This window comes from Nyctereutes procyonoides, unplaced genomic scaffold, assembly GCF_905146905.1.
Source record: "Nyctereutes procyonoides isolate TBG_1078 unplaced genomic scaffold, NYPRO_anot_genome, whole genome shotgun sequence".
In the NCBI taxonomy this organism is placed as follows: Eukaryota; Metazoa; Chordata; class Mammalia; order Carnivora; family Canidae; genus Nyctereutes; species Nyctereutes procyonoides.
The window spans coordinates 11,487,516-11,511,340 of NW_026575042.1; the positions used below are offsets into that span (position 1 = coordinate 11,487,516).

The window sequence follows — 23,825 nt, forward strand, 5'->3', positions numbered from 1 at the left end:
AAAAGGTTATAGTACAATCATCATGAATTTCCTATATTGTAAACATATAATGTTAGGCTTCTTTAAAACAACTCCCTCGGGATCCCTGGGTGGCGCAGCGGTTTAGCGCCTGCCTTTGTCCTAGGGCACGATCCTGGAGACCCGGGATCGAATCCCACGTCGGGTTCCTGGTACATGGAGCCTGCTTCTCCCTCTGCCTGTGTCTCTGCCTCTCTCTCTCTCACTGTGTGCCTATCATAAATAAATAAAAAAAAAAAAAAAAAAAAGAAAGGGCTTTTTAAAACAACTCCCTCACAGGAGTTGGCAGACATACAGTCACTTGGGCAAATCCCAGCCAGGACCTGTTTTTATTTAAGCATAAGCTAAGAGTGGTTTTTACATTTCTAAATGGTTTTTTAAAAAATAAAAATAAAAATGTATCTTGACATGTGTAAATTACATGAAACTGATATGTTAGGGTCTATAAAGCTTTATTGAAACAAACCCATACTCCTGCATTTACATATTATCTACAGCTGCTTTCAGGGCTATAATGACAGTGAAATGGTTGTAGACTTGGCACAAGCATAGAGATATTTCAAACAAGAACTTCTCTTCAGTATATAGTTTTTATGGGATTTTTTAGAAATAATCATATTCTCCTATGGAGGGCCTACAGTAATGTTTAACAATATTCAACTTTTTATTTCATCATGTACACTTTAACAAAGTAGCAACTCAAAGCAGTAATAAGTACAATCTCTAAAAATATGTACTTATAATAGAAACCATTGATTGAAAACAGCAGAAAGTGTCCTAGAAGCTCAACCTAAATATAGTACAGAATCCATCTTCATATCATAGACAAGGAAGCAAAGGCACAGAGAGAAAAAGGATAACTTGTCCAGGGTCACACAACTTCTAAATGTCAGTATCACCTGCAACTCTGAAACTAAGCAGGTTTCATGCCTCTACTACACTGAAACACAGCTATTTATGGATCATTGATTTTATCAAAGAATAAGCTCTTTGACTCATAATGACAGTAATCAAACAATAAAGCCAAAAATGGCATTATCAAACTAAAACAATGGCTCATAATCATATAATTTAAGAGCTTAGTCTTATTTTATAGATCTACTGAGCTCCTCATTCACAATATATCTCAGCAGCAATAACACTCAAAGGACTCTGAAAGAAGGGGAGACTTCTCATTCTAAAGCTACTTCAGCAGATAGCAAAAATACAGCACTATATATATATATATATATATATATATATTATATTTTTTTTTTTTTTTTTAATATTAACTCGAGGGGTATCTGTGTGACTCAGTCAGTTGGGTGTCAACTCTTGGTTTTGGCAGGTGATGATCTCCATCAGGGGATAGGCTCAATGCTCAGCACAGAATCTGCTGAAAATTCTCTCTCCCTGTTCTTCTAACTCCTTCTCCTAATCGTGCTGGCTCACTCTCTCATTCTCATCCTCTCTCTCTCTCTCTGTCTCTCTCTCATAAATTAACTCTGTAAAAGAAAAAAAATTAACTCAATTTCAAGATGTCCTATATTTTATCTAAATTTTATCTAAAAATAGAAACACCTGTGAGAACGCATTGTAACTTAAAATAGAAGCAGTTAAGAAATCAAACTTGTCATGAATTACCTTGCCAGGAGAAATGTCACAAAAAAGAATGCCAAGGTGATGAAGATGATGTAATCCAGTAATGATATCAACCCCAAATTCTCTCACAACATCTTCTGGGAGGTTTTCATCTTGAGCAATAACCATTTCCAAGGAACCACCTGTAAGTTGATTAAAATCACCCATTTTAACACACCAGCATAACACAGTGCCTCTGGGAGCTTCCATGCTGGGGGATGCTGAGCTTTAAAAAATTATCAAATCCATACACACGGACAGCCTGGCAGGAAAAATACACATGTGAATGATTCAAGCACTCTAAGAGGAATCTGTGTGCACACTCCAGAGCCAGCTCCCAGAGAAATACTGCTCAGGCTCAGAGACTAGTCAGTAAGCAAGCAGGTGGGATGAAAGGAGAATCCCTATGGTGCTAGGATTTCTAACTCCAGATCCCTCAAAAATTGAACACCTGCTGAAATTAGTGGTAAATAATCCAAATTGCATTTAAACACATCATGCGAAGTATAGCTACATTTACTCGGTGCAAAGTTAGATCACATTCTACAAAGTACTGGATGGCAGAAAAGATGTCTTTTCTTAAGAGAAAATCATAACTTAGTGTACATTACTGAAGAAATGAAACAGCAAAAGCAGATATACTGTGAATTCTATTTCTATACTCTTCTGAAGTCTAAAGTCCCAGTCACATGTCTACCATCTAAGTGCCAGGAACAGTTTTGTTTTGTTTTGTTTTTATTTTTTGTTTTAATTTATCTATGATAGTCACACAGAGAGAGAGAGAGAGAGGGGCAGAGACCCAGGCAGAGGGAGAAGCAGGCTCCATGCACCGGGAGCCCGACGTGGGATTCGATCCCGTGTCTCCAGGATTGCGCCCTGGGCCAAAGGCAGGCGCTAAACCACTGCGCCACCCAGGGATCCCTGTTTTGGTTTTTTTGTTTGTTTGTTTTTGGTTTTTTTATGATATTCACACAGAGAGAGAGAGAGGCAGAGACCCAGGCAGAGGGAGAAGCAGGCTCCATGCAGGGAGCCCGACATGGGATTCGATCCCGGGTCTCCAGGATCGCGCCCTGGGCCAAAGGCAGGTGCCAAACCGTTGCGCCACCCAGGGATCCCTGTTTTGTTTTGTTTTGTTTTGTTTTGTTTTGTTTTGTTTTTAAAGCATCTTGGGGCAGCCCTGGTGGCTCAGCGGGTTTAGCGCCGCCTCCAGCCCAGGGCGTGATCCCGGAAACCCTGGATCGAGTCCCACATCAGGCTCCCTGCATGGAGCCTGCTTCTCCCTCTGCCTGTGTCTCTGCCTGTGTGTGTGTGTGTGTCTCTATGAATAAATGTTTTTTAAAAAATTCTTTAAAAAAAATAAAAAATAAAATAAAGCATCCTGGCTTTATAAAAAGCCAATAGGAGCAAAGTTCAGAGAAACACATATAACCCCAAACATAATGTTCCTTCCTCAGAGCACTCTTCTTTCTGAAGATTGTATGTCCCAGGCAGCTGTCCTAACTGGGGTTCAAATAGAACTCTTTAAAATAAAAAAATAAAAATAAAAACCTTGGGGCACCTGGATGGCTTAGACGGTTAAACATCCTACTCTTAATTTCAGCTCAGGTCACAATCTCAGTGTTGTGAGATAGAGCCCTGTGGCAGGCTCTGTGCTGGGAGTGGAGCCTACTTAAGATTCTCTCTCTGCCCAACCTCATCCCCCAGCATCCCCACCCTCACCCTCTCATTCCTAAAATAAATCAATAGATACTGTTAGCTGTCATCTGAAAGTTCAATCAGAATACTATGGTAAAAGTAGGGGGTATTTTGAAGTTTATTTGGAGCAGTTTCCAATCCATCGAAACAAAACACAGGCATAAATTAGTAAGGCTATGACAGTGGTCAGGGAGCAGAAATAACAGCTAAAGCAAAAAGTAACACAGGGAAAGTCCCCGGATCACCACAAAAGTGTGTATGACTGTGGAAGTAATTAAACCATAGTCCTTTCCTATTGATTCAGAAAAAAACAAACTGCAAATGAATTATTATTCCAAATAACTTCTTTCTTGATTCAGTTTTATAAATTATAAGTGCCAACATAATGGGTAAGACTTACAAAGTTAGAAATTACAATGTGTCTTAATATTTAACGATTCTTTATTATTACTCAATGTATAAATAGAAGTAAGCTAACAGTGGTACTTTTTCCCTGAAGACACAGAAATTAAAAGCCCAGAAAATACCAATATATTCAGTCATTCTCCTCCCTATATATAGTCCCAGAAAGTTGTAACAAGCAAGAGCTGTAACAAGTTATCTCTAATTATTGTCAGATGGTCCTATTGTTGGTTCATCTTTGTACTTTTTCACATTGCTTACGTTTTTATCAACTCTTAAGTATTCTCTTTATAAAAACAAAAAGATGCTCACATTATAAACTAATTAGCTTACTAAGAGCTACTTGACCTAAAAATACTTGGTTTTGTTTTTTTTTTTTAACTAGTAAAACTTGTTGGAAAAGTTAATCACTAAAAAAAATATTTCTAAATTTTTATGCAGGTGATTTAGTAATATTTTATACCAAAGTTAAGCCCAAATTTTACTTGTCTTCCTCTTACCAACTATCTTTGCTTTTTTATCCTAATAACCCTCAAACTACATTGCTACAAGTGAACATAGTCAATAGTATCAAATACTTATATTTGCAATACAAAAGGAAAATAACAACTTACAATATAGGTTTCTTCAAAACTACTTAAGGTGGATATCTCTGTAGCACTTCTGGCACATACTCACCTGTGCAGAGTTCCACCACTAGCCAGAGATGATTGCTGGTTTCATACCATTCATGAAAAGTTACAATATTCTTGTGTTTAATTTCATGGGTGAGACGGACCTATAAAAACACAACATTCGCACACAAAAGAAAGTTCTTAAAATGCCTACATCTATTAAGAAAAACCTAAATACACAATTGGGAAGTGGGTAAGAAAATAGTGGAATTTAGTGGAATTCTATACAGATATTAAAAGCAATGGTTGTGAAGACTGGTGACATGGAAAATGCTAATGTAATGTACAATCCTAAAAAAAATAAAATAAAATAAATAAAAAATAAAAAAAACCTTGCACAATCCAGTTTTGTATATTTGTGTAAACATTGCAAAAGAAATGTTCATAGGAAAATGAACAAAAGGAATATATCAAAATAGCTGCTGTTATGAGCAGAACTGCTAGTGGTTTTTTTTTTCTACTTTTTGTATTTTCTACATTAAGTACACAGTACTTTTATAATCAGGAAGGAAATAATTTTCAAGGAAGAAAAACCTGTACTAAGTAAAAATAACCTCAAGGTTCAATAATACAATAAGTAAATTACATATCAACTGACAAAACATTAGCCCAACATTAAAACATTTCATTTTGTATCATAAAAAATGACAGTATAATGATGTTAAGTGAAAAAGGCAAGAAACAAAATTATGTAATACCGTGACTTAAATTTTTTTTTTTAAAACTCAGCATGGGCAGCCCCTGGCGTAGCAGTTTAGCGCCGCCTGCAGCCCGGGGTGTGATCCTGGGGACCCAGGATTGAGTCCCACATCGGGCTCCCTGCATGGAGCCTACTTCTCCCTCTGCCTGTGTCTCTGCCTCTATTTATTTATAAATAAATAAATATTTTAAAAAAAAAATAAAAAATAAGACTCATAGCAAAAAAGACTAGAACAAAGATAAACAGGGACTGCCTCAGGTGATAAAACAAGGCTTTTTTTTTTTTGGATGTCTAAGTTTTCTATAATGATGATGTATTACTTTTAAAATATTTAAAAGAATTCTCAAAGGAATTAAGAAAGAAAAATAATTTTCTCTTTAAAAATATCCTTAGTGAATCCTAATATCAATTCACTCGGGTTATTAAAAGAAGAATCGTTACAGTGAACACACTGATCTTAAAATGTACATTTCCATTAGATAAGAATACCTGTGCACAAAAAAAGAAAACAAGAGTGAATTCAAAACCCAATAATAAAGATGCAAGAGCCTGTTTTAAAAAAATAAAAAACAAAACTAAGTTGTCTTAGGGATTTTTTTTTTTTTGCTTTCTCCCTTCAAAATCCCATTAAATATGGAAACTAAAACCCCAAAAACATGTGCTTTACTAACAAACCTTCCAGACTCAATTGGTGACAATTACCCAATTGCTTTGGATCCTTGTTTCTGATTCTCTTACACACACACACACACACACACACACACACACACACTCAACTATCCCTCAGGCTCAGCACAGGCTAATGGGCCCATTGCTCCATAGTAATATAGAGTTCCCTATTTTAAAAATGGATATGTGGTACACGCTCAGAATGACTAGATGGGCTCATATTCTAATGCAAAGAAAGGGAAGTGAATCCACATAATTTAGAAGACAGGTGAGGAGAAAAACAAAAATCAGAGTGGCAAAGAGAATTTGAGGAGCATCTTGTAATAAACTCTTAATAAAGGGCCAGTAGAGAATGGAAGACACAGGGTGAGCATGTTTAAATGGATCCCCACTGATTCGGGGGGCGGGGGGGGGAGGTCCTAATGACAAAATAAAGGTGTGGAAACTCCAACAGAAATCAGGGCACAGCCCAGCTTCCTGCACTCCCTATCACTCAAAGTGTATTCCCATGTGACCACTATGAACTTTAAAGTTAGATTTGTAAGCCCCCTTTACATTTCTGTGGACAGCATTGTTAGGTTTTGACTAAGAACTGCATCATCTCCAAACTCTTGCATACATCCTAGCTCTTGACCACCACTCCTGCACTTTCCAGCTCGTTCACTCTAGTACTTCAATTCTGGTTCAGTTCAAACATCCACACTCCACATATATGCAAGCAACTGAAGCAGACAAGCCATGCTGACTGATCCACCTTCAATTTAGGATCCCAAACTCAAATGGCCCCAGCCAGTCAGTCTGTCCTCCAAGTCACTATTCACAGGTTTGCTTTCCTCTTGCCTAAAACACTGCCTTCCCCACACCCCCCACCACTTCCTAACTGAAGACTTAGCTTCTCATCCCAGAGAAAACTTCATTGGAAGAAAAATCCCTTGTGGTCCTAGCACCAAATCTGTATCTTGTCCCATATACCTCTCTTCCTGGAACTATCCACACTCTTTACAAAAGCCAACACTTCCCCATACCCATTAGAATAGCTACCTTCAAAACAAAAACAAAAACAGAATAACAAGTGTTGGCAAAGTTGTGGGGAAATAGAATCCCTCGTGGACTGCTGGTGGAGTGTTAAATGGTACAGCCTCTGTGGAAAACAGTGCAGCAGTTCCTTAAAAAATTATAATAATAAACAGAGAATTCCACTTTCTGGGTATATATCCAAAGGATTTAAAGCAAAAGATGTCCTGAAGATACATGTGTACACTCATATTCATAGCAGCATTCTATTCACATAGCCAAAAGGTAGAAGCAACCCAAGTGTCCTTAGGTAAATAGGTAAGCAAAATGTGGCATATACATACCGTGGAATATTATACAGTCTTATGAAAGAAATTCTGACATGTGCTACAACATAGATGAATTCTGAGGACAGCATGCTAAGTGAAATAAGTCAGTCAAAAAAGACAAAAGAGGTACGATTCCAATTACATAAGGTACTATTCACAGACAAAGTAGAATGATGGCTGCCTAGGACTGGGGAAGGAAAAATGAGGAATTATTGTTTTATGTCTAAAGAGTTTCAGTTTTGTAAGATGACAAGAGTTCTGAACAATCTATCAGTCGCACTCTGCGTATTTACCCAAGAGTTGAAAACTTAACATTCACACAAAGATCTGTACAGATGTTTATAGCAGCTTTATTCACAACTGAAAACAAGATGCCCTTCAATAGGCCAATGAATAAACAAACTGGTACATCTATGCAATGCTGCTCATCAATAAAGAGAAATGAGTTATCAGCCACAAACAGACACAGATAAATACATACTGCTAAATTAATGACGTCAATCTGTAAAGGCTACATTCTATACAATTCCAATTATATTACATTCTAGAAAAGACCAAACTATGGACATAATTAAAAAAAAAAAAAAAAGTCAGCTGATGCCCAGGGTTGGGAGGAAGGGGGAAGGATGAATAGGTGGAGCACAAAAGATTTTTAGAGCAGGGAAAGTGTTCTGTGTGATACGGTATCTACTAGGATAGGTACAGGTCATTACTCATTTGTCCACAACTATGGAAAGTCCAATACCAAGGATACATCCTCATATAAAGTATGGCTTTTGGATGATTAGGATAGATCAATGTGGGTTCATCAATTGTAATGTATGTGCCACTCTGATAGGGATGCTGACAATGGGGAATACTATGCATGCAGGGGGCCAGAGAATAAATGGGAAATTGCTACACTTTGATTTTGTTGTGAATCTGAAACTGCTCTTAAAAAATTAACTTTTTAGGGGCGCCTAGATGGCTCAGTTGATTAAGTGTCCAACTCTTGATCTCAGCTAAGATCTTCATCTCAGAGTCATGAGTTCAGATTGGGCTTCATGTTGGGCACAGAGCCTACTTTAAAAAAAAAAAAAAAAACATTAACTTTAAAAAAATCAATTCTAGAGATGGTGATGGTCGTACAGCAATAATGTACTTAATATCATCAACTATACACTTAAAAATGGTTAAGATGGTAAACTTTTTGATACATGTATTTTACTACAATGTGGGGGGCAGGGGAGCTAAGTTTGGTCCAGGAGCCTAGGCTATAAATTTCAAACCCAAGTCAGCAGTCTCACTCAACATTCTTCCTTTGGCCAGCTAGCTTTATAAATGACATACTAAATTTAAAACCAAATGACCTAATATAGACTATATTTTCCTTGACCATTCTCAAAAAAACACTAATTTGCTACTTAGGTATGTTTATTAGGCATTATTCAGAATTGCAGGCACTAAACAAACAGAAGGCCACCCATTCCAGGTTGAAAATATGGCATTTGCTATAGTGAGTTCAGCGGCTTCTGTTTATATGCTGCTACCTCTCCCTGATCATAGCTCTGTGTTTTCCCAGAGAAAAGGAAATATAATTGACTTACCCAATTGGTTATTTCAGGCCTTTTGCACTTATCAGTACAAAGAATAGCTACAAAATTGATTGTTCCCTTCCGACGCCCTTTATAAACAACAGTGTTGCTTCCTCTGCCAATCTCCTCATACAGGATGAAGTTTTCCATCTCTGGGTCGAATTCTCACATTGGATGAAAGGGCAGCCTAATGGCATTTCTAGCTCCTAAAAAGTAAACAAAAATAACACTTATAAATATAAGCTAGTTACATAATTAATTAGCCTAGGATATTTAATATGTAAACCTAGTAATTCTATAAACTCAGAAAATTCACCTACAAGTGAAAGATGAATTTTCACCTTTTTGCAGGGTGGAAAAAAAAAAAAAAAACTAAGGGGAAAATAAAACAATTGACAAATACTCAACTTCCTTCAACAAAATCTCAACAAAAATGATGGAAATGACAGCTATTTCCAACACATATAACAAAATGAGGGATGAATGAGATGTCCGCTAACATATTTTGATACTTTTCTAACATTCTTCTTACAAAAGGCACATCTGTATAGATGTGTGTCAACATCTGTATAGAATGTAGCAATATATGACCCACCTAAATCTCAAATTATGAGAAGCAAATGAGACAATGTAAATTAAAATAGGTTATAAACAAATCTGGAATAATAATATTCCCATCTAATCCACAAAGATTCTAAGAGTCAATCCAAATATTATTTGAAGTCAGCTGTCACCAAACTACTGGGTTCTGGGCCAAATCCAGCCTGCTTGCCCGCTTCTGTAAAGTTTAACTGGAACATAGCCACACCCATTTATTTACATATTGTCTAAGGCTCCTTTTAGGCTACAGCTGCAGAGTTATGACAGAGTAATGGCCTGCACACATTCTAAAATACCTGCACATATTCTAAAATACCCCCTACCTGTCCCTTTACAGAAAAAGTCTGCCAACTCCTGTTTTAAATTTTAAAAAATACTTTTAACCACTTTATCATCCAGGATATAAGCAGTTAAGAGAGTTCATTTTCTTAGCCAACAGAATGTCCTAATTGCAATGTCCTAATTAGGAATTGATGTTACTCTTTTATCAATCAGATTTTATTTAGAATTTAAGTACATTAGTGGATTCAGTATTTTAAACAATACATTTACAAAATAATCAAAGTATTTATTTGATTGGCAAATATATTTTAAATTGGTATCTCTTTGGAAGGATTTCACATGCTATAGAAAATTTTCTAAAAATTATCCAGTAAGTTGTAAAATATACTCTTTCAAAGCAGCTGTTTCGGGCAGCCCTGGTGGTGCAACGGTTTAGCGCCGCCTGCAGCCTGGGGTGTGATCCTGAAGACCCAGGATCGAGTCCCATATCCGGCTTCCTGCGTGGAGTCGGCTTCTCCCTCTGCCTGTGTCTCTGCCTCTCTGTCTCTCTCTCTCTCTCTCAATAAATAAATCAATCTTTAAAAAAATAAAAATAAAAGAAGCTGTTTCTACATGGTATTCAATAAGTCAGAACCTAGAGAAAAATCCTTTGAAATAGAACGTAAAAGAGAAGTTAATTAGTATGGCATTTCTTTGGGGGCAGATGAAAATGTTCAGGAATTATTACTGATGGTTGTTCAACTTTGTGAATACACTAAAAAAAAAAAAAATCACTGAATTGGGGCACCTAGGTGGCTCAGTTGGTTAAGCATCTGCCTTCAGCTCAGGTCATGATTTCAGGGTCCTGAGATGGACCCTTTGTGTGCTCTCTGCTCAGCCGAGAGTCTGCTTTTCCCTCTCCCTCTGACCCTTTCTCTTTCAAATAAATAAAATCTTGGGATCCCTGGGTGGCGCAGCGGTTTGGCGCCTGCCTTTGGCCCAGGGCGCGATCCTGGAGACCCAGGATCGAATCCCACATCGGGCTTCCGGTGCATGGAGCCTGCTTCTCCCTCTGCCTGTGTCTCTGCCTCTCTCTCTGTGACTATCATAAATAAATAAAAAATTAAAAAAAAAAAAAAAAAAAAACAAATAAATAAAATCTTTTTTAAAAAAATCACAGTTGTACATTTTAAAGGGGTGAACTGTATAGTTCAATTTTTGTTGATATAATTCACATGTACCTTAAGTTTAAAGCATACGTTGTGATTTGATACATTTATATATAAGAATATGATTACTATCATAGCATTAGTTAATGCCTCTATGTCACATAATTATCATTTTTGTGGTAAGAATATGTAAGATCTAATCGTGTAACAACTTTGAAGTACATAATACATTATTTTTTAGCATAATCACTATGATTACATCAGATCCCCAAAACGTATTTTCTGTCATAGGCTATTACAAAAACAGCCTGAAAGCCAAGTTTGGCCAATAGGCAGCAGTTTGTCCTGTTCTAGTACAGGGAACCAGTGATGTAAGAATCTAGGAATAACTAATTCTATAATTCCATCTTCCAAAGAAATTAAAACTTACTACAAAATGGGAAAAATTCTATAAAAAGTATAGGCTTCGGTGTCCATCGAAAGATGAATGGATAAAGAAGATGTGGTTTATGTATACAAGGAATATTCCTCAGCCATTAGAAACGACAAATACCCACCATTTGCTTCAACGTGGATGGAACTGGAGGGTATTATGCTGAGTGAAGTAAGTCAATCGGAGAAGGACAAACAGTGTATGTTCTCATTCATTTGGGGAATATGAATAATAGTGAAAGGGAATATAAGAGAAGGGAGAAGAAATGTGTGGGAAATATCAGAAAGGGAGACAACATAAAGACTCCTAACTCTGGGAAATGAACTAGGGGTGGTGGAAGGGGAAGAGGGCGGGGGGAGGGGGTGAATGGGGGATGGGCACTGTGGGGGACACTTGACGGGATGAGCACTGGGTGTTATTCTGTATGTTGGTAAATTGAACACCAATAAAAATTAATTTATAAAAAAAATAAAAAAATAAAAAAAGTATAGGCTAGTAATTACACTTAGTTATTTGGATTACAAACCTAGTCTATCAAATCAGAAGAACTCATACCATTGACAGTGAAATTCTTTGAATTCTAAGTAGAAAAGATGCAGGAGAAATCTGAATTTAAATTCATGAAAACCTAGAAGTGTCACAGATAGTATCTATTTACTTTAATGAACACTTTTACTAAGTTCCCTCTATGTTCCTTTCCTCCTAAAACCCATTCATTAAAAAATAGTGACCCATGACCCACCAAAATGCAGCCCAGACAGCAGTAATTTTGGGGCAACAGGTCAACATTACATTACATAGTATGTAATATAGCCAAAGTAAGATTAAATTGACAATATATTAAGATGGAAAAGCAATCTAGCTAGAAAAAAAAATAACCAAAAACCTTTAATTAAATGTTCGCTAATTGACTACATTAGGTTATGCCAGGATAAAGTGTTGAAGTTTTTATATAAGATAAATAATTGATTCCTTGAAAATAAAGTTTTAAGCCATAAGGGAAAAAAGTTAAAACTTCAAATTTTGAATTTGATTCACGCCAAATTCTTTCCCTCAATCTTTTACTTAGTAGTGGCATCTGAGCAGACCGAATGGCCTGAAATTAACAAAAGGCATCAATTACAAAGTCTGCTTTAGATAAGGGTAGTTTACTCTGGAAGCACTTCCCCTCTACCCGGCTCAGTTTCCTTAGAGTAAAATAAGAACTGGATCTTATGATCTTCTAAGTTATCTTTCAAGTTTGAAACTCCAGTACTTTAAGATTCTTTTTGGCTCACTCCAAGGCCATTCTCACCTTACACTTATTAACGTGCATTTTTTAATGCGTAACCTCTTCAATTGCAAAATAAAACACAAATACAGGGAAAACCCACAAAATAAATGTATAGGTTAATGAATTATTTTAAGAGGGACACCCTTGTGATCACCACCCAGATGAAGAATATCACTTTGCCTCCCACTCCAGAAGTCCCTTCCTGGCCTATGGTCATCACAACCCCTCCTCCTTTCCAAAAGCAATCACTCTCCTGACTTTCACAGTTATCACTTCCTAGCGTTTCTTTATCGTTTTCTCCTTGGGTGTGCATTTCCAGGCACCACAGTTTAGTCTTTCACATCTTCTAAAGGCGTGGTGCGTCTTTTAAGACTCTTTCAATCTACAAGTTCACCGAGGTATTATCAAAGAAGCCAGAACGAATCATATATATGAGCAAATGAGGCATCTAATATTCAGGAGTCGGGCCTACATTCAACAAACTCTGAAACTGACCAGGTGTTAGAGATACGCGGATAAAGACCAGAACCCTCCCTCCACTTTACTCTGCCTTCAGATCATTAACTCAACTAGCAGCAGCTGCCCCAGCCCAGATCTATTTAATCAGGAACTCTGGAAGCAGAGCCCAGTCATCTATGGTTTAACTTACCCTCAAGTTAAGGGTAGTGCACGCCAACTTCGCTAACCATAGGCCAAAACAACCTTTTTCGAGGGCATAAAAGGTGGCAGGCACCGTGCCAAGCATTCAACAGGTGCTCCTCCTTAACAACTGAATTAACTACAGGCTTTCAGCTTGGCCTACCTCGAAAGTCCAGGCGCTGAGTCGCTGCTTCCCTACTCCACGAGGCTCAAGACCAGCGAGCTGGCGGCTTTCACTGCCTCCCTACCTCCAGCGACATCTGTCTACACAGCCGGCTTAGAACTCGGGAAGCGTCGCCAAGGTTTTATGGGGGAAAACTCCGAGTCTGGGGCGTCCATAAAACGCGCCTCCCGACCCCCCTACACCTAAGTCCTCGAAGAGCTGTCCCGTATGCCCTAAACCAAAGCCTCGAGATAATAGTTTAAAGTTTTTAGTAACACGATAACAAAGCAGAGCCCGAAGAAACAAGACGCGAGAGGCACAGGGCTCACGGAGGGAGGGCAGGTGGATGGCGCCCCTTCAGGCCTATAGTGTCCCCCGCACGGAAAGACACGAACCCAAATTCGTGGACCCCAAAGCTGCCAGTGCCACTCACCTGAACGCACAGCGGGAAGAAGCCGCCCACCCAGGGTACTGCTCCCGCCAAGGCGCGCGTCTGGGCTCTAGTCCTTCGGGATAGGTCCACTGGCCAAAGCTAGGGGTGAAGCAACGGAGTAGAGTGGAATGCGCAGGCGCAGTTTCAGGTGGTGTGATCCAGCACCCCTCTGCGTTTGGACTTGCCCGTCCCGTCTCCATGGCAGCACGCAGAACGCCGGAAGCAGCGCGCGGCGCTGACTGGCTGAGCAGTTTGGGCTGCTATTGGCTGGGGCCCGGAAGTGTGGGGGCCGAGGCCGACGGTTTGCCCACCCTAATCGGATGTGAGGACTGGGGTTTGGGGCGGACAGGGGACCAGCCAGGGCGGTAGGTGCGCGGCTGGAGGCAGTGGAACCGTGGGCCCTTGTCACTTCTTCCCGTCCCGTACTGTCCCCAGTTTCCTTCCTTCCGTTTTCTGAAGCTAGCCGGAGCTCAAGGACGTGGCGACGGAGTCTGGGTAACTAATGGCTCAGAAAGAAGCGGGTTTCTCGAGTTCCTCGCCCTTTAGAAAAGAGGACTATAGATCACCGTGCTTCTTGCACGTAAGAAAACAGACCAGATCCTCCATCTCGAGGTGATTGCTTATGGCTTTTAAAACTCCAGAGTCCTCTAACACCAATAAAAATTAATTTATTTAAAAAAAAAAAACTCCCAAGTCCTCAATTTCCAACCATCAGACACATTAACAGCAGCTCCTCTCTTCCTTCCATCAATTAGCTCAGTGGTTCTCAAACTTTAAGCATCAGAATTGCGTGGAACGCTTGTTGAAACGCTCTTCTGAGCCCCACCGACAGAACTTCTGGTTCTCTGGCTCTGGATGAGGCCCAAAATTGCGCAAGTCTGTCAAGCTGTCAGGTGATGTAGATGTTATCAGGGACCGTGCTCTTCGAACCTGTGTGCAGAGGACCTGTGCCTCTCTTTGATCTCAAGTGAATCACAGTTATTGTTTTTGCTTCTGACCTTTCTTACATTCTCAGGAACCTGTCTCAGTGGCTTCCGCTTTCAGGATAGAACCTGGAAGTACTTTCCAAATGACATAAGTAAAAGGCCAAAAGCAGTGGAGAATGAAGAATGCCTTCTAAGCTCGGTGGCTTTTTCTGCCCAGAATGATGGCAGCAGCTGGTGTTCTAATCTTTAGTGGGAAAATGGACAAGATTTCCTGTTGGGGAAAGAGATTTACCTAATACCTGGCAGACAGGAAGATCTCCCAATAAAAGAGCTATCTCAGTGCCTTATTTCTACTACATAAATTTCACTGATTAATAATCCCCAAAAATGTTCAATAAACACCGAATGAGCCTTTTAGTGCCTTACTCTTGCATGTGAATACATAGCCAGAAATAGCAAGATATGTGAGGAAAGACCCTAACATGAAGGAGATGAAAATAGCAAATCAATGAAAGTAACTTGGAGGAAACAATCGATACAGAAACCAGACTAAAACTTAAAAATTATTAATGTCATTATAGATGGGGATCCCTGGGTGGCGCAGCGGTTTGGCGCTTGCCTTTGGCCCAGGGCGCGATCCTGGAGACCCGGGATCGAATCCCACATCGGGCTCCTGGTGCATGGAGCCTGCTTCTCCCTCTGCCTGTGTCTCTGCCTCTCTCTTTCTGTGTGTGACTATCATAAATAAATAAATAAATAAAAATTTTAAAAAAATGTCATTATAGATGTATAATGGATAGCATCTATAGTTTGCATTCTCTTTTTTCTTTAATCCAAGAGATATTTAAGAGTTGGATCTTTGTTTAATTAACAACTGGATAGATTCTGCTGTTACTTTTGGCCTGCACGTTTTTGGTTTCGGGGAGCTACTGAAATTTCCTTTGTGGCCTAATAAATGGTTAATATTTTTTAATGTTCCACAGGAGTTTGGAAAGAAGATCTGTTTGTTGTGTTCAAAATTTCATATGCATATTTTCAAGCTTATTAACTGACATGTCTGAATCTTCCACACCTTTTTATGTTGCTTTATCCTGATTGCCACTTCATGGGAAAGGTGTTTTGGAGTTACTCATTATGATTGTGGATTTGGCAATTAATTGTTTCTAGGTTTTGCTCAGGGACAGTGAGCTTAGAAAAATAACAACAAAATGATCCCAGTGGAAATAAATATAGAAGAAAAACATTATTAAAGATAAAAACAGAAATGAATGAAACAGAAGGAGGGAAAAATCTAACCAGGAGGTATAAATTCAGAGGGCAGGAGATGGTTTCCATGGTTCTCTTCTGGGTTGTAATTTCCCCCAGAGAACTAGACGCAGAAACTGACCCTGGTGCCCTATGGTCTCCAGCTCTCCCTAAGATATGATACGTTCCATGCTCTGGTTACCAGCTCAGGGAATCAACTATCCTGGAGACACAAGCTGAAATCTGCGAGCCCTAAGAAGTTTACTCCATCACTCTGAAGGCCTGGGAGAGAGCATCATCATTCTTCTAGCACCAGGTTAAAAGTGTAAATACACTGAAAAACCCAGATGCCACCTCCCTTATGGATGGGAGGTTTTCAACCTTCCAATATTAACCTATAGTCTTTAAAATTTCTGGCCTCCTGGGATGTCTTTTCCCTTTAATAACAAAATCAATCACTCTAAAGTCTATTACACATACTGTGGCGACTCCAGAATGGGCTAGATTTCCAGGGAAATTACATTTTTTGGTCACTTCTTGCAACAAATTCCTTAATAATTGTTCCTTTCTCACCATCTTATCTCCAGCACATCCTATTCACCTCTGACCCTGCTCCCCCTCATGCACCTGATGGTGATTTCTTCTTCCTTCCCCAAAGCCCATATTACTGTGCAAAACATATTTTACTGATGGTGTGGCAATAACAGAGGTTACAACATTGAAATAAAATAACTTAAAAGTATTAGATATTGTCATAGTAAGGGTGTTAGAAAACAGGCACTTGCACACTGCTGGTGGTAGAGCAGTTTGGCCATATATATTGAAATAACAAATGTCCATCTGTACTGGCCCAGCAGTGCTTCTAAAAATTTATCCAACATATATATTATGACATTTGAAAAATAACATATGCAGGGATCCCTGTGTGGCTCAGCAGTTTAGCACCTGCCTTCACGCCCAGGGCGTGATCCTGGAGTCCCAAGATCGAGTCCCATTTCGGGCTCCCTGCATGGAGCCTGCTTCTCTCTCTGCCTGTGTCTCTGCCTCTCTCTGTCTCTCATGAATAAATAAATAAAAATTTTTACAAAAAAATAACATATGCAAAAAACTATTCAGTGCAGCCTCATCTATAATTTTTAAAAACTGTAACTCAAATGTCTATCAGCAAAATACTGATTGTTAGAAATGAATTTCTCTTTGTGTATTGATAACAAAAACTACTCCAAGACTAGTTATTAAAGAAGAAAAGATGCCTAACATTGAGCATAATATACTAACATTTGTAAAGAGAAAAAAAAAAGGAACAAGAATGCATGTAGATATTTGTCCATATAGTCAAGGAATAGCTCCAACACCTCTTGAAGGAAAGACAAGAAGCCAGTAGCTACTGACTGACTGTTGGAGGGGCCCTGAGTGGGTGCAGGGCTGGGTAGAAGAGGCATACTTTGTACAGTTCAAATTGAAACCACAAGACTGTACTACCTATTCTACCCACACATCACATAATTTAAAAGAATATATATTTTAAATTATATATAACATATACATATGTTTTATACATACACATATATATACGTATTCCCATAAATGGACAAAACGTAGTGTGACTCATCTGCGTTCTGCAAGCCTCCCAGCTATGTGCCACCCTCCTCTCTCAGACTTTCCCTGTAGCTCCATTTTACCCCTCCCTCCTCTTCTACTCAGTCCAGGACAGATGTTCTTCCTTCTTTGTCTTCAGGGGAGTATTGTCTCAGTCCCATCATCTTATCTGATGGACCCATTACTCACGTCCTCTGGAGGAACTGATCTAATCTTTCATCAGCAGGAAGGTTGTTAAGGAATTTCCTGAAACAAATATTGTCTGCTCCTGATTGTTACTTTTAGGAATGCAAAGAGTCTGTAGATTATTTGAATTTTGAGTTTTCTCTTAACAAATCTCAAGCCAAGTTATTAAGCCAACCTCCTTAACAGTCTCTGAAAGGGGAAGGGCTGGTTCCCTTTCCTCTTTCCTAGTACACAGTTAACACTGAATATTCTTATCCATCCAACTCGGCAAGCAGCTCTGATTTTCTGCCTGAGGATATATTCACATGTGATAGGGTGATGTCAAATGTTTAACATTTCCTTTGCGATTTGTAAAAAATTATTTGTAAGCTTAGGAAGACATTTCCCATGTGGAAATTAGCCTTTCACCTATTTTTCTACTGTTATTTGTTCAGTTTTTGCATCAGATTATTTAGTCCATTTGGAATTGATTTTGGTGAACATTGGGGAATTGGGTTCTAAGTTTATTATGCTTCAGAATAATTAACCAGTTATCCCAGCACTAACATTCTCCCTTTCCTCAGGCACTTGTGATGCTTCTTTCATTGTAGACCAGTTGTTGTTTAGGGTTTTTTTTTTTCTTTTTAAGATTTTATTTCTTTATTTGAGAGTGAGAGGGTGAGCACAAGCAGGGTGAGAGACAGAGGGAGAAGCAGACTCTCCACTGAGCAGGGAGCCCAATGCGGGTCTCGACCCCAGGACTCTGAGATCATAACCTGAGCCAAAGGCACTTAACCAACTAAGCCACCCAGGTGCCTCCAGACCAGTTTTTTTAAAATATGCACATGAGGAATCCCTGGGTGGCGCAGCGGTTTGGCGCCTGCCTTTGGCCCAGGGCGCGATCCTGGAGACCCGGGATCGAGTCCCACGTCGGGCTCCCGGTGCATGGAGCCTGCTTCTCCCTCTGCCTGTGTCTCTGCCTCTCTCTCTCTCTCTCTCTCTCTGTGTGTGTGTGTGTGTGTGTGTGTGTCTATCATAAATAAATAAAAATTTAAAAAATAAATAAAATATGCACATGAAGGTCTATTTCTAGCTTATGTATTTTTTTTATTTTTTTTTATTTTTTTATTTATGATAGTCACACAGAGAGAGAGAGAAAGAGAGAGGCAGAGACACAGGCAGAGGGAGAAGCAGGCTCCATGCACTGGGAGCCCGATGTGGGACTCGATCCCGGGTCTCCAGGATCGCGCCCTGGGCCAAAGGCAGGCGCCAAACCGCTGCGCCACCCAGGGATCCCTAGCTTATGTATTTTAGATCTCTATTTGTGACGTAATTGGAGATTATTCTGAATAATTTGGTTTTAAAATTTTATAACACAAAAGAAAGAAAAATTACCTGCAGAGAATGAAGGGGCAAGATGACAATGAGAACCTAGGGAGGGGGATGGTTAAGACAAGGCAGTGCACCATGTGTGATGGGTAGTCATTTAGAGTTGAAGCTCTGAGCTATGCTAATAGCCAGCCTGTGGCTGCAGAATATCAAATTATGAGAGAAAAAGTCTGGCATGGTGACCCTCTGGAGTTCACAGCAGTCTGGGAGCAGGATCAGAGGAATCACATGTATTAACCATGCATTCATTCAACAAATATATACTCAGTCTACTATACATCAAGAAAAACATTGGCTCGAGTCCAAAGCAGTGAACAGAAAAGTAGCATCCTGTCTCACAGAATCTGCTGGAACTAGAGAGAAAAATAGTAGAATACATAGTCAATGGCGGTTATGCATCTTGATTTCCTTTTGAGATATGCATTGTGGGTGATTGTCAATTTTTGGCAGGCAGAACATGAATCTCCTTATATTTGAGTTATGTATTGCTTGCTGTCTTGGGTTAGGTTGCCTATAAGTAGAACCGGAGAATGGATTCTTGTGCATGTGATTTATTGGGAAGTGTTCCTAGAGGGGAGTGAGGAAACTAAAACAGGGCATAGGAACGGCTAAGCAGATGTAGTCTGCCTGGCAACAAGATCTGTCCTGAACCCACTGGCAGCTCTGAACCATAAATCGCAACCCAGAGTTGGTTCCATCTTGAAGATGACATACTTTCGAATGCTAGTAGCAGTCAAATATTGGTGGAAGGCTACTAGGGATGAGCAGCCTAATTTCCAAGGTTAAGGTGGTTACTGTTCACATAAGACTCAATTTCAGCAGAAGGAAGTAAATGGAGGATGAGTACACTGGCCAGGTAGCAAAAACCTTGGTGAAAAGTCAGGAGCATGAACTACATTCACCAAATGAGCCTGACCCTAGCCTTACCTGTAATTCTAACTAGTGCACTAGAAGTAACCCCAGCTCCAGTCGTATAGTTCTCTTTGTCCTAAAGTTAGCAAAAGCCATAAAATCCTAGCCCAAACCATAAAACCCTAAATCTGTTTCAACCCTAGACCTACATCAGCCCTAAGTCTAATCCTAGTCCCAATCGTAACCCTGACTTTAGACTTATCCCAAACATAACTCTAGCACTAGATTAGCTTGAGCCCTATCCTTTGCCCCAATCTGAGCCCTGATCCTAACCCTAACCTTAACTGCAGTTATAGCTCTGACCCTAACCCTAGTCATAGTCCTTTAGTTCTCTTTATTCTTTCCTGAGGTGTTTTTTTTTTTTTTTGAGCCCAAATCCCCAGTCTTTCCAATATTTCTGTGAACCACCCTGTATCTTATCAATATAGTCCCATTTTATTTAATCAAAGTCCATTTCTGTTGCTTCCAGTTAAGAGCCCTGGCTAATGTGGAAACGGGTCCCCAAGAATAGATGCAAACTAAAGAAAGACCGTAAAATTTCAGAGCACATGTGGAGTGGATATCTGGTCTGCCTGGGGACCACGGCAATGAAATCTAGCTCACTTTAAGGGAGAGACAAAATGGGAATGGTTCCCATAATAGCCAGCAGGGATGGAGAGATAAACAGAATGTGCTCACCCACAGGGATATTAAAGTGGAGCTAATTGATCATGTAATATCTACTAGTAAAATAGATAACAGTGTACTAAGATGCTATTTGATTTGTATGACTCCTATCCCACCCACCCACCCCCAAAAAAGTTTAGGTCTGGAAAACAGAGGTATAATTTGAAACACTGTGATGGAAAATCATGACCCTCACCCAAGTGCCACACCTAAGACGCATTAGGAGTCTTTGAATGAATGGGAGGCCCAAGTGCCTGTGAGAAAAAATACTTCCACCACGCACAGAAACATACTTTGCATCTTCCTCCTCGTATTTTCCAAAGACTTGAAATCATTGATTATAGAAACAGTGCACCAGGGAGAGGGAAATTCCTGGACTGGCAGGGGAATACTTGGCACTGGCTTTGAAATAGCAAACCCAAACTGATTTGACCAAGAGATCTTGCAAAATGACAACAGATTGCCATAGGCTTCATCAGTTGATGTCTTAAATATCGCAGTTGCTCTCCAGATGTGGTTTCCTTACTGTAGTAAATCAACCTCAACATTTGGTACATAACTTGTTATTTGGCTAATGCATTTTTATTTAGCTCAGGATATAAAAGGGAAAAAATCAGGGTTTTTTTTTTTCACCTCCTAAGGTAATTAGTGCACTTTTAAATTTTGCCCCAGGATTTTATTCACTCTGGCTCTGTGCCACTTTAGTTCATGGTGGTATTGACCCTTTCATCATCCTATAGGATATCACACAGATTCATTATATTGAGGCCATAATGCTGATACAATCAGAAAAGACAGAAGTAACAAACCCTCTAGATTCCCTAATAATATATACTTACCCCTGTGAGGATAGGATATAAGATTTAAGAAATCCTAAGAAAATTCAGATACCTTTTATTTGGTTGAATTATCTGACAAGCCAGTGGTCCCTACTTCAAAGCAAAGAGGAAATTACCATTTCTTGTATCTCTACCACTAAGAAAGATGCACAATGTTTGCTGGACCTCTTTGTATTTCCTAAGCAAAATATTCAGATGTGTTACTCTGAGTCTCCTAAATCATATGAAAAGGATGGCAAATTTGAGTGGATCCAGGAACAAAAGAGCCTCTCCAGCCTGTCCAGGCTAATGAGCAAAAAGCTTTGTGATTTGGTCCATATACTCCAATGGATGCAATGCTACTCTAAGTGTCTGTGTCAGATACTTGTGGATCCTGTGAACAGTCCTGACACCACTAGCTCAGGGGTGGTACCCATAAACTTGAAACAGGGCACCCTCTTTTTATCAAGTAACTACCTTTGAGAAACAGTTCTTAGAAGCTGCTGGTTAAAAGAAGAAGAAGAAGAAGAAGAAGAAGAAGAAGAAGAAGAAGAAGAAGAAGAAGAAGAAGCTGGTAAATACCATTAGATATTAAGTAGCCTTGGGATATGATCTGCTTATCATGAACTGAGTTTTATAATCCACCAAACCATTAAGATGGGTGTGTCCAGTGTTATTACCACCTTGTTAATTGTGTGTCCTGAAGGCATTAGCAAGCTGCCTGAGCAGGTTGGTTACACTCCCAACACACCTACTCTTGATGCATAGAAACTTTCCTTTTAAAGAAAGAAAGAAACTGCTTTATTTTTTAAAGTAATCTCTATACCCAATATGGGGCTCAAACTCATGACCCTGAGATCAAGAGTGCTCTGCCCACTGAGACAGCCAGGTGCCTGTACAAACCCCCTTTTAACCCACAGCTTTTTCCTCTTGGGGAATTCCTTTTGACCAGTTGACTATTGAAGAAAAAGTCAAACCTGGCTTACAACTTTTTCCAAGGTTTCTTGAAACCAACCAAAAGTGGACTGCTTTGGCATTATAGATATGAAAGACAAAGAAAGATGGCTTTGAAAACTAAATGAAAGAAAATCCTCCCAGTGGGGGAACTTTTAAATAGCAAATCCACTTTTCTAGATAGAGAAAGGCCCAGAAGTAAAGAGCAACAGGATTCACAGGCAGTGCCTAAAGGCCACAAGCAGTGAAAGCCTCCTAGGACATCATTCCTTTCGTAATCTTATCCTGATACATTTAATGCAACGGTCTCCCACACACTCTTCTACTGTGCCCCCTCTTGGTCCTTCTGCTATGCCCTCTAGACTTACAGTCTGTCATCAACCAAATCCCCTGACTGTTCCCTGAACACTTGGCTGCTCCCACAACCCTCTCCTGGTTACTTTTTTGTCCCACACCTCAAATGCTTTTGTCATTGTCTACCACTCTCATCATATTTTTACTTTCCCAATCACTAAAATACTCTCCTGTGTATACTCTTAAAGTGCCCTGAACCTACCTCTCTTTCCTCATTAAATTCAACTGGAAAAACCAACTCTGGTTAAATCCAACTTTCTTCCTCCCTGTTATGCCAACATGGAGCAGAGGACTGGTTGGCCAAAAATACGCAATCATGCTGATCGAGTCCTGCTTTAAATTTAAAACCCACACTCCTAAAATGGTCTCTCAGGCGTCCAGGAAATCCTACATTTTCTTAGATAATTCACTGTTTCCCTCTTTGAGCTAACTATTTCAGTTTCTCTCTCCTGCAACATCTGATATGCTCACCACTACCCTCACTCACAGTGGAAGCACTGAATCAACCCATTTACATCTATCTGAATCCATGAACCCTGTCTCCCCTCTTATACAGTGAATGGGCAGCACCCCCACCGCGCGCGCACACACACACACACGTTTTCTGGATCCATCCTCCCTCTCCTGCATCATCAATTGGCCCTCCAGCATTAACTCGATATATTCCAATTTTTTTTCTCTTGCTAGATACAATGTCATGAAAAGAAATTAGGAAATTTGATGAAATTGATTTATTTTTAGCAAAATTCAGACTACTAGCAATAGCTTCAAATAGAAAAAAATTTCAATAAAACAATAACCAAAGAAATTGAAAATTTTATGAAAGAGTCCCAGTCCCTCAGAAAGCTAAGTCAAGGTAATTTTTATGAACCCAACTTCATTAGTAATATGTCCTTTTAATTTTTGTAAAGATTTTATTTTATGCAGTTGAGAGAGAGAACATGATTGCAGGGGGGCAGTAGAGGGAGAGGGAGATCTAGACTTCCCACTGAGCAGGGAGCCCGATGCGGGGCTCAATCCCAGAACCCCAGGATCATGACCTGAGCTGAAGGCAGATGCTTAACCAACTGAGTCACTGAGGTGCCCCAATAATATGTACTTTTAAATTGAAGTATAGTTTGCACACCATGT

General features: G+C 39.6%; 1 protein-coding gene across 1 annotated transcript in view; it reads right to left on the reverse strand.

Annotated features, from left to right (window-relative positions):
• The window catches only part of ULK4 (unc-51 like kinase 4), a 590,170-nt gene extending 576,430 nt beyond the window's left edge, over positions 1–13,740 (reverse strand). The window contains exons 1-4 of the mRNA XM_055321719.1: positions 13,667–13,740; positions 8,708–8,901; positions 4,414–4,513; positions 1,642–1,781 (exon numbers count right to left, since the gene is read on the reverse strand). Of these exons, the coding sequence (XP_055177694.1) occupies positions 1,642–1,781; positions 4,414–4,513; positions 8,708–8,845 (378 nt within the window). The 5' untranslated portion in view covers positions 8,846–8,901; positions 13,667–13,740. The remainder of the gene's footprint in view (positions 1–1,641; positions 1,782–4,413; positions 4,514–8,707; positions 8,902–13,666) is intronic.
• Between the last annotated feature and the right edge of the window lie 10,085 nt (positions 13,741–23,825).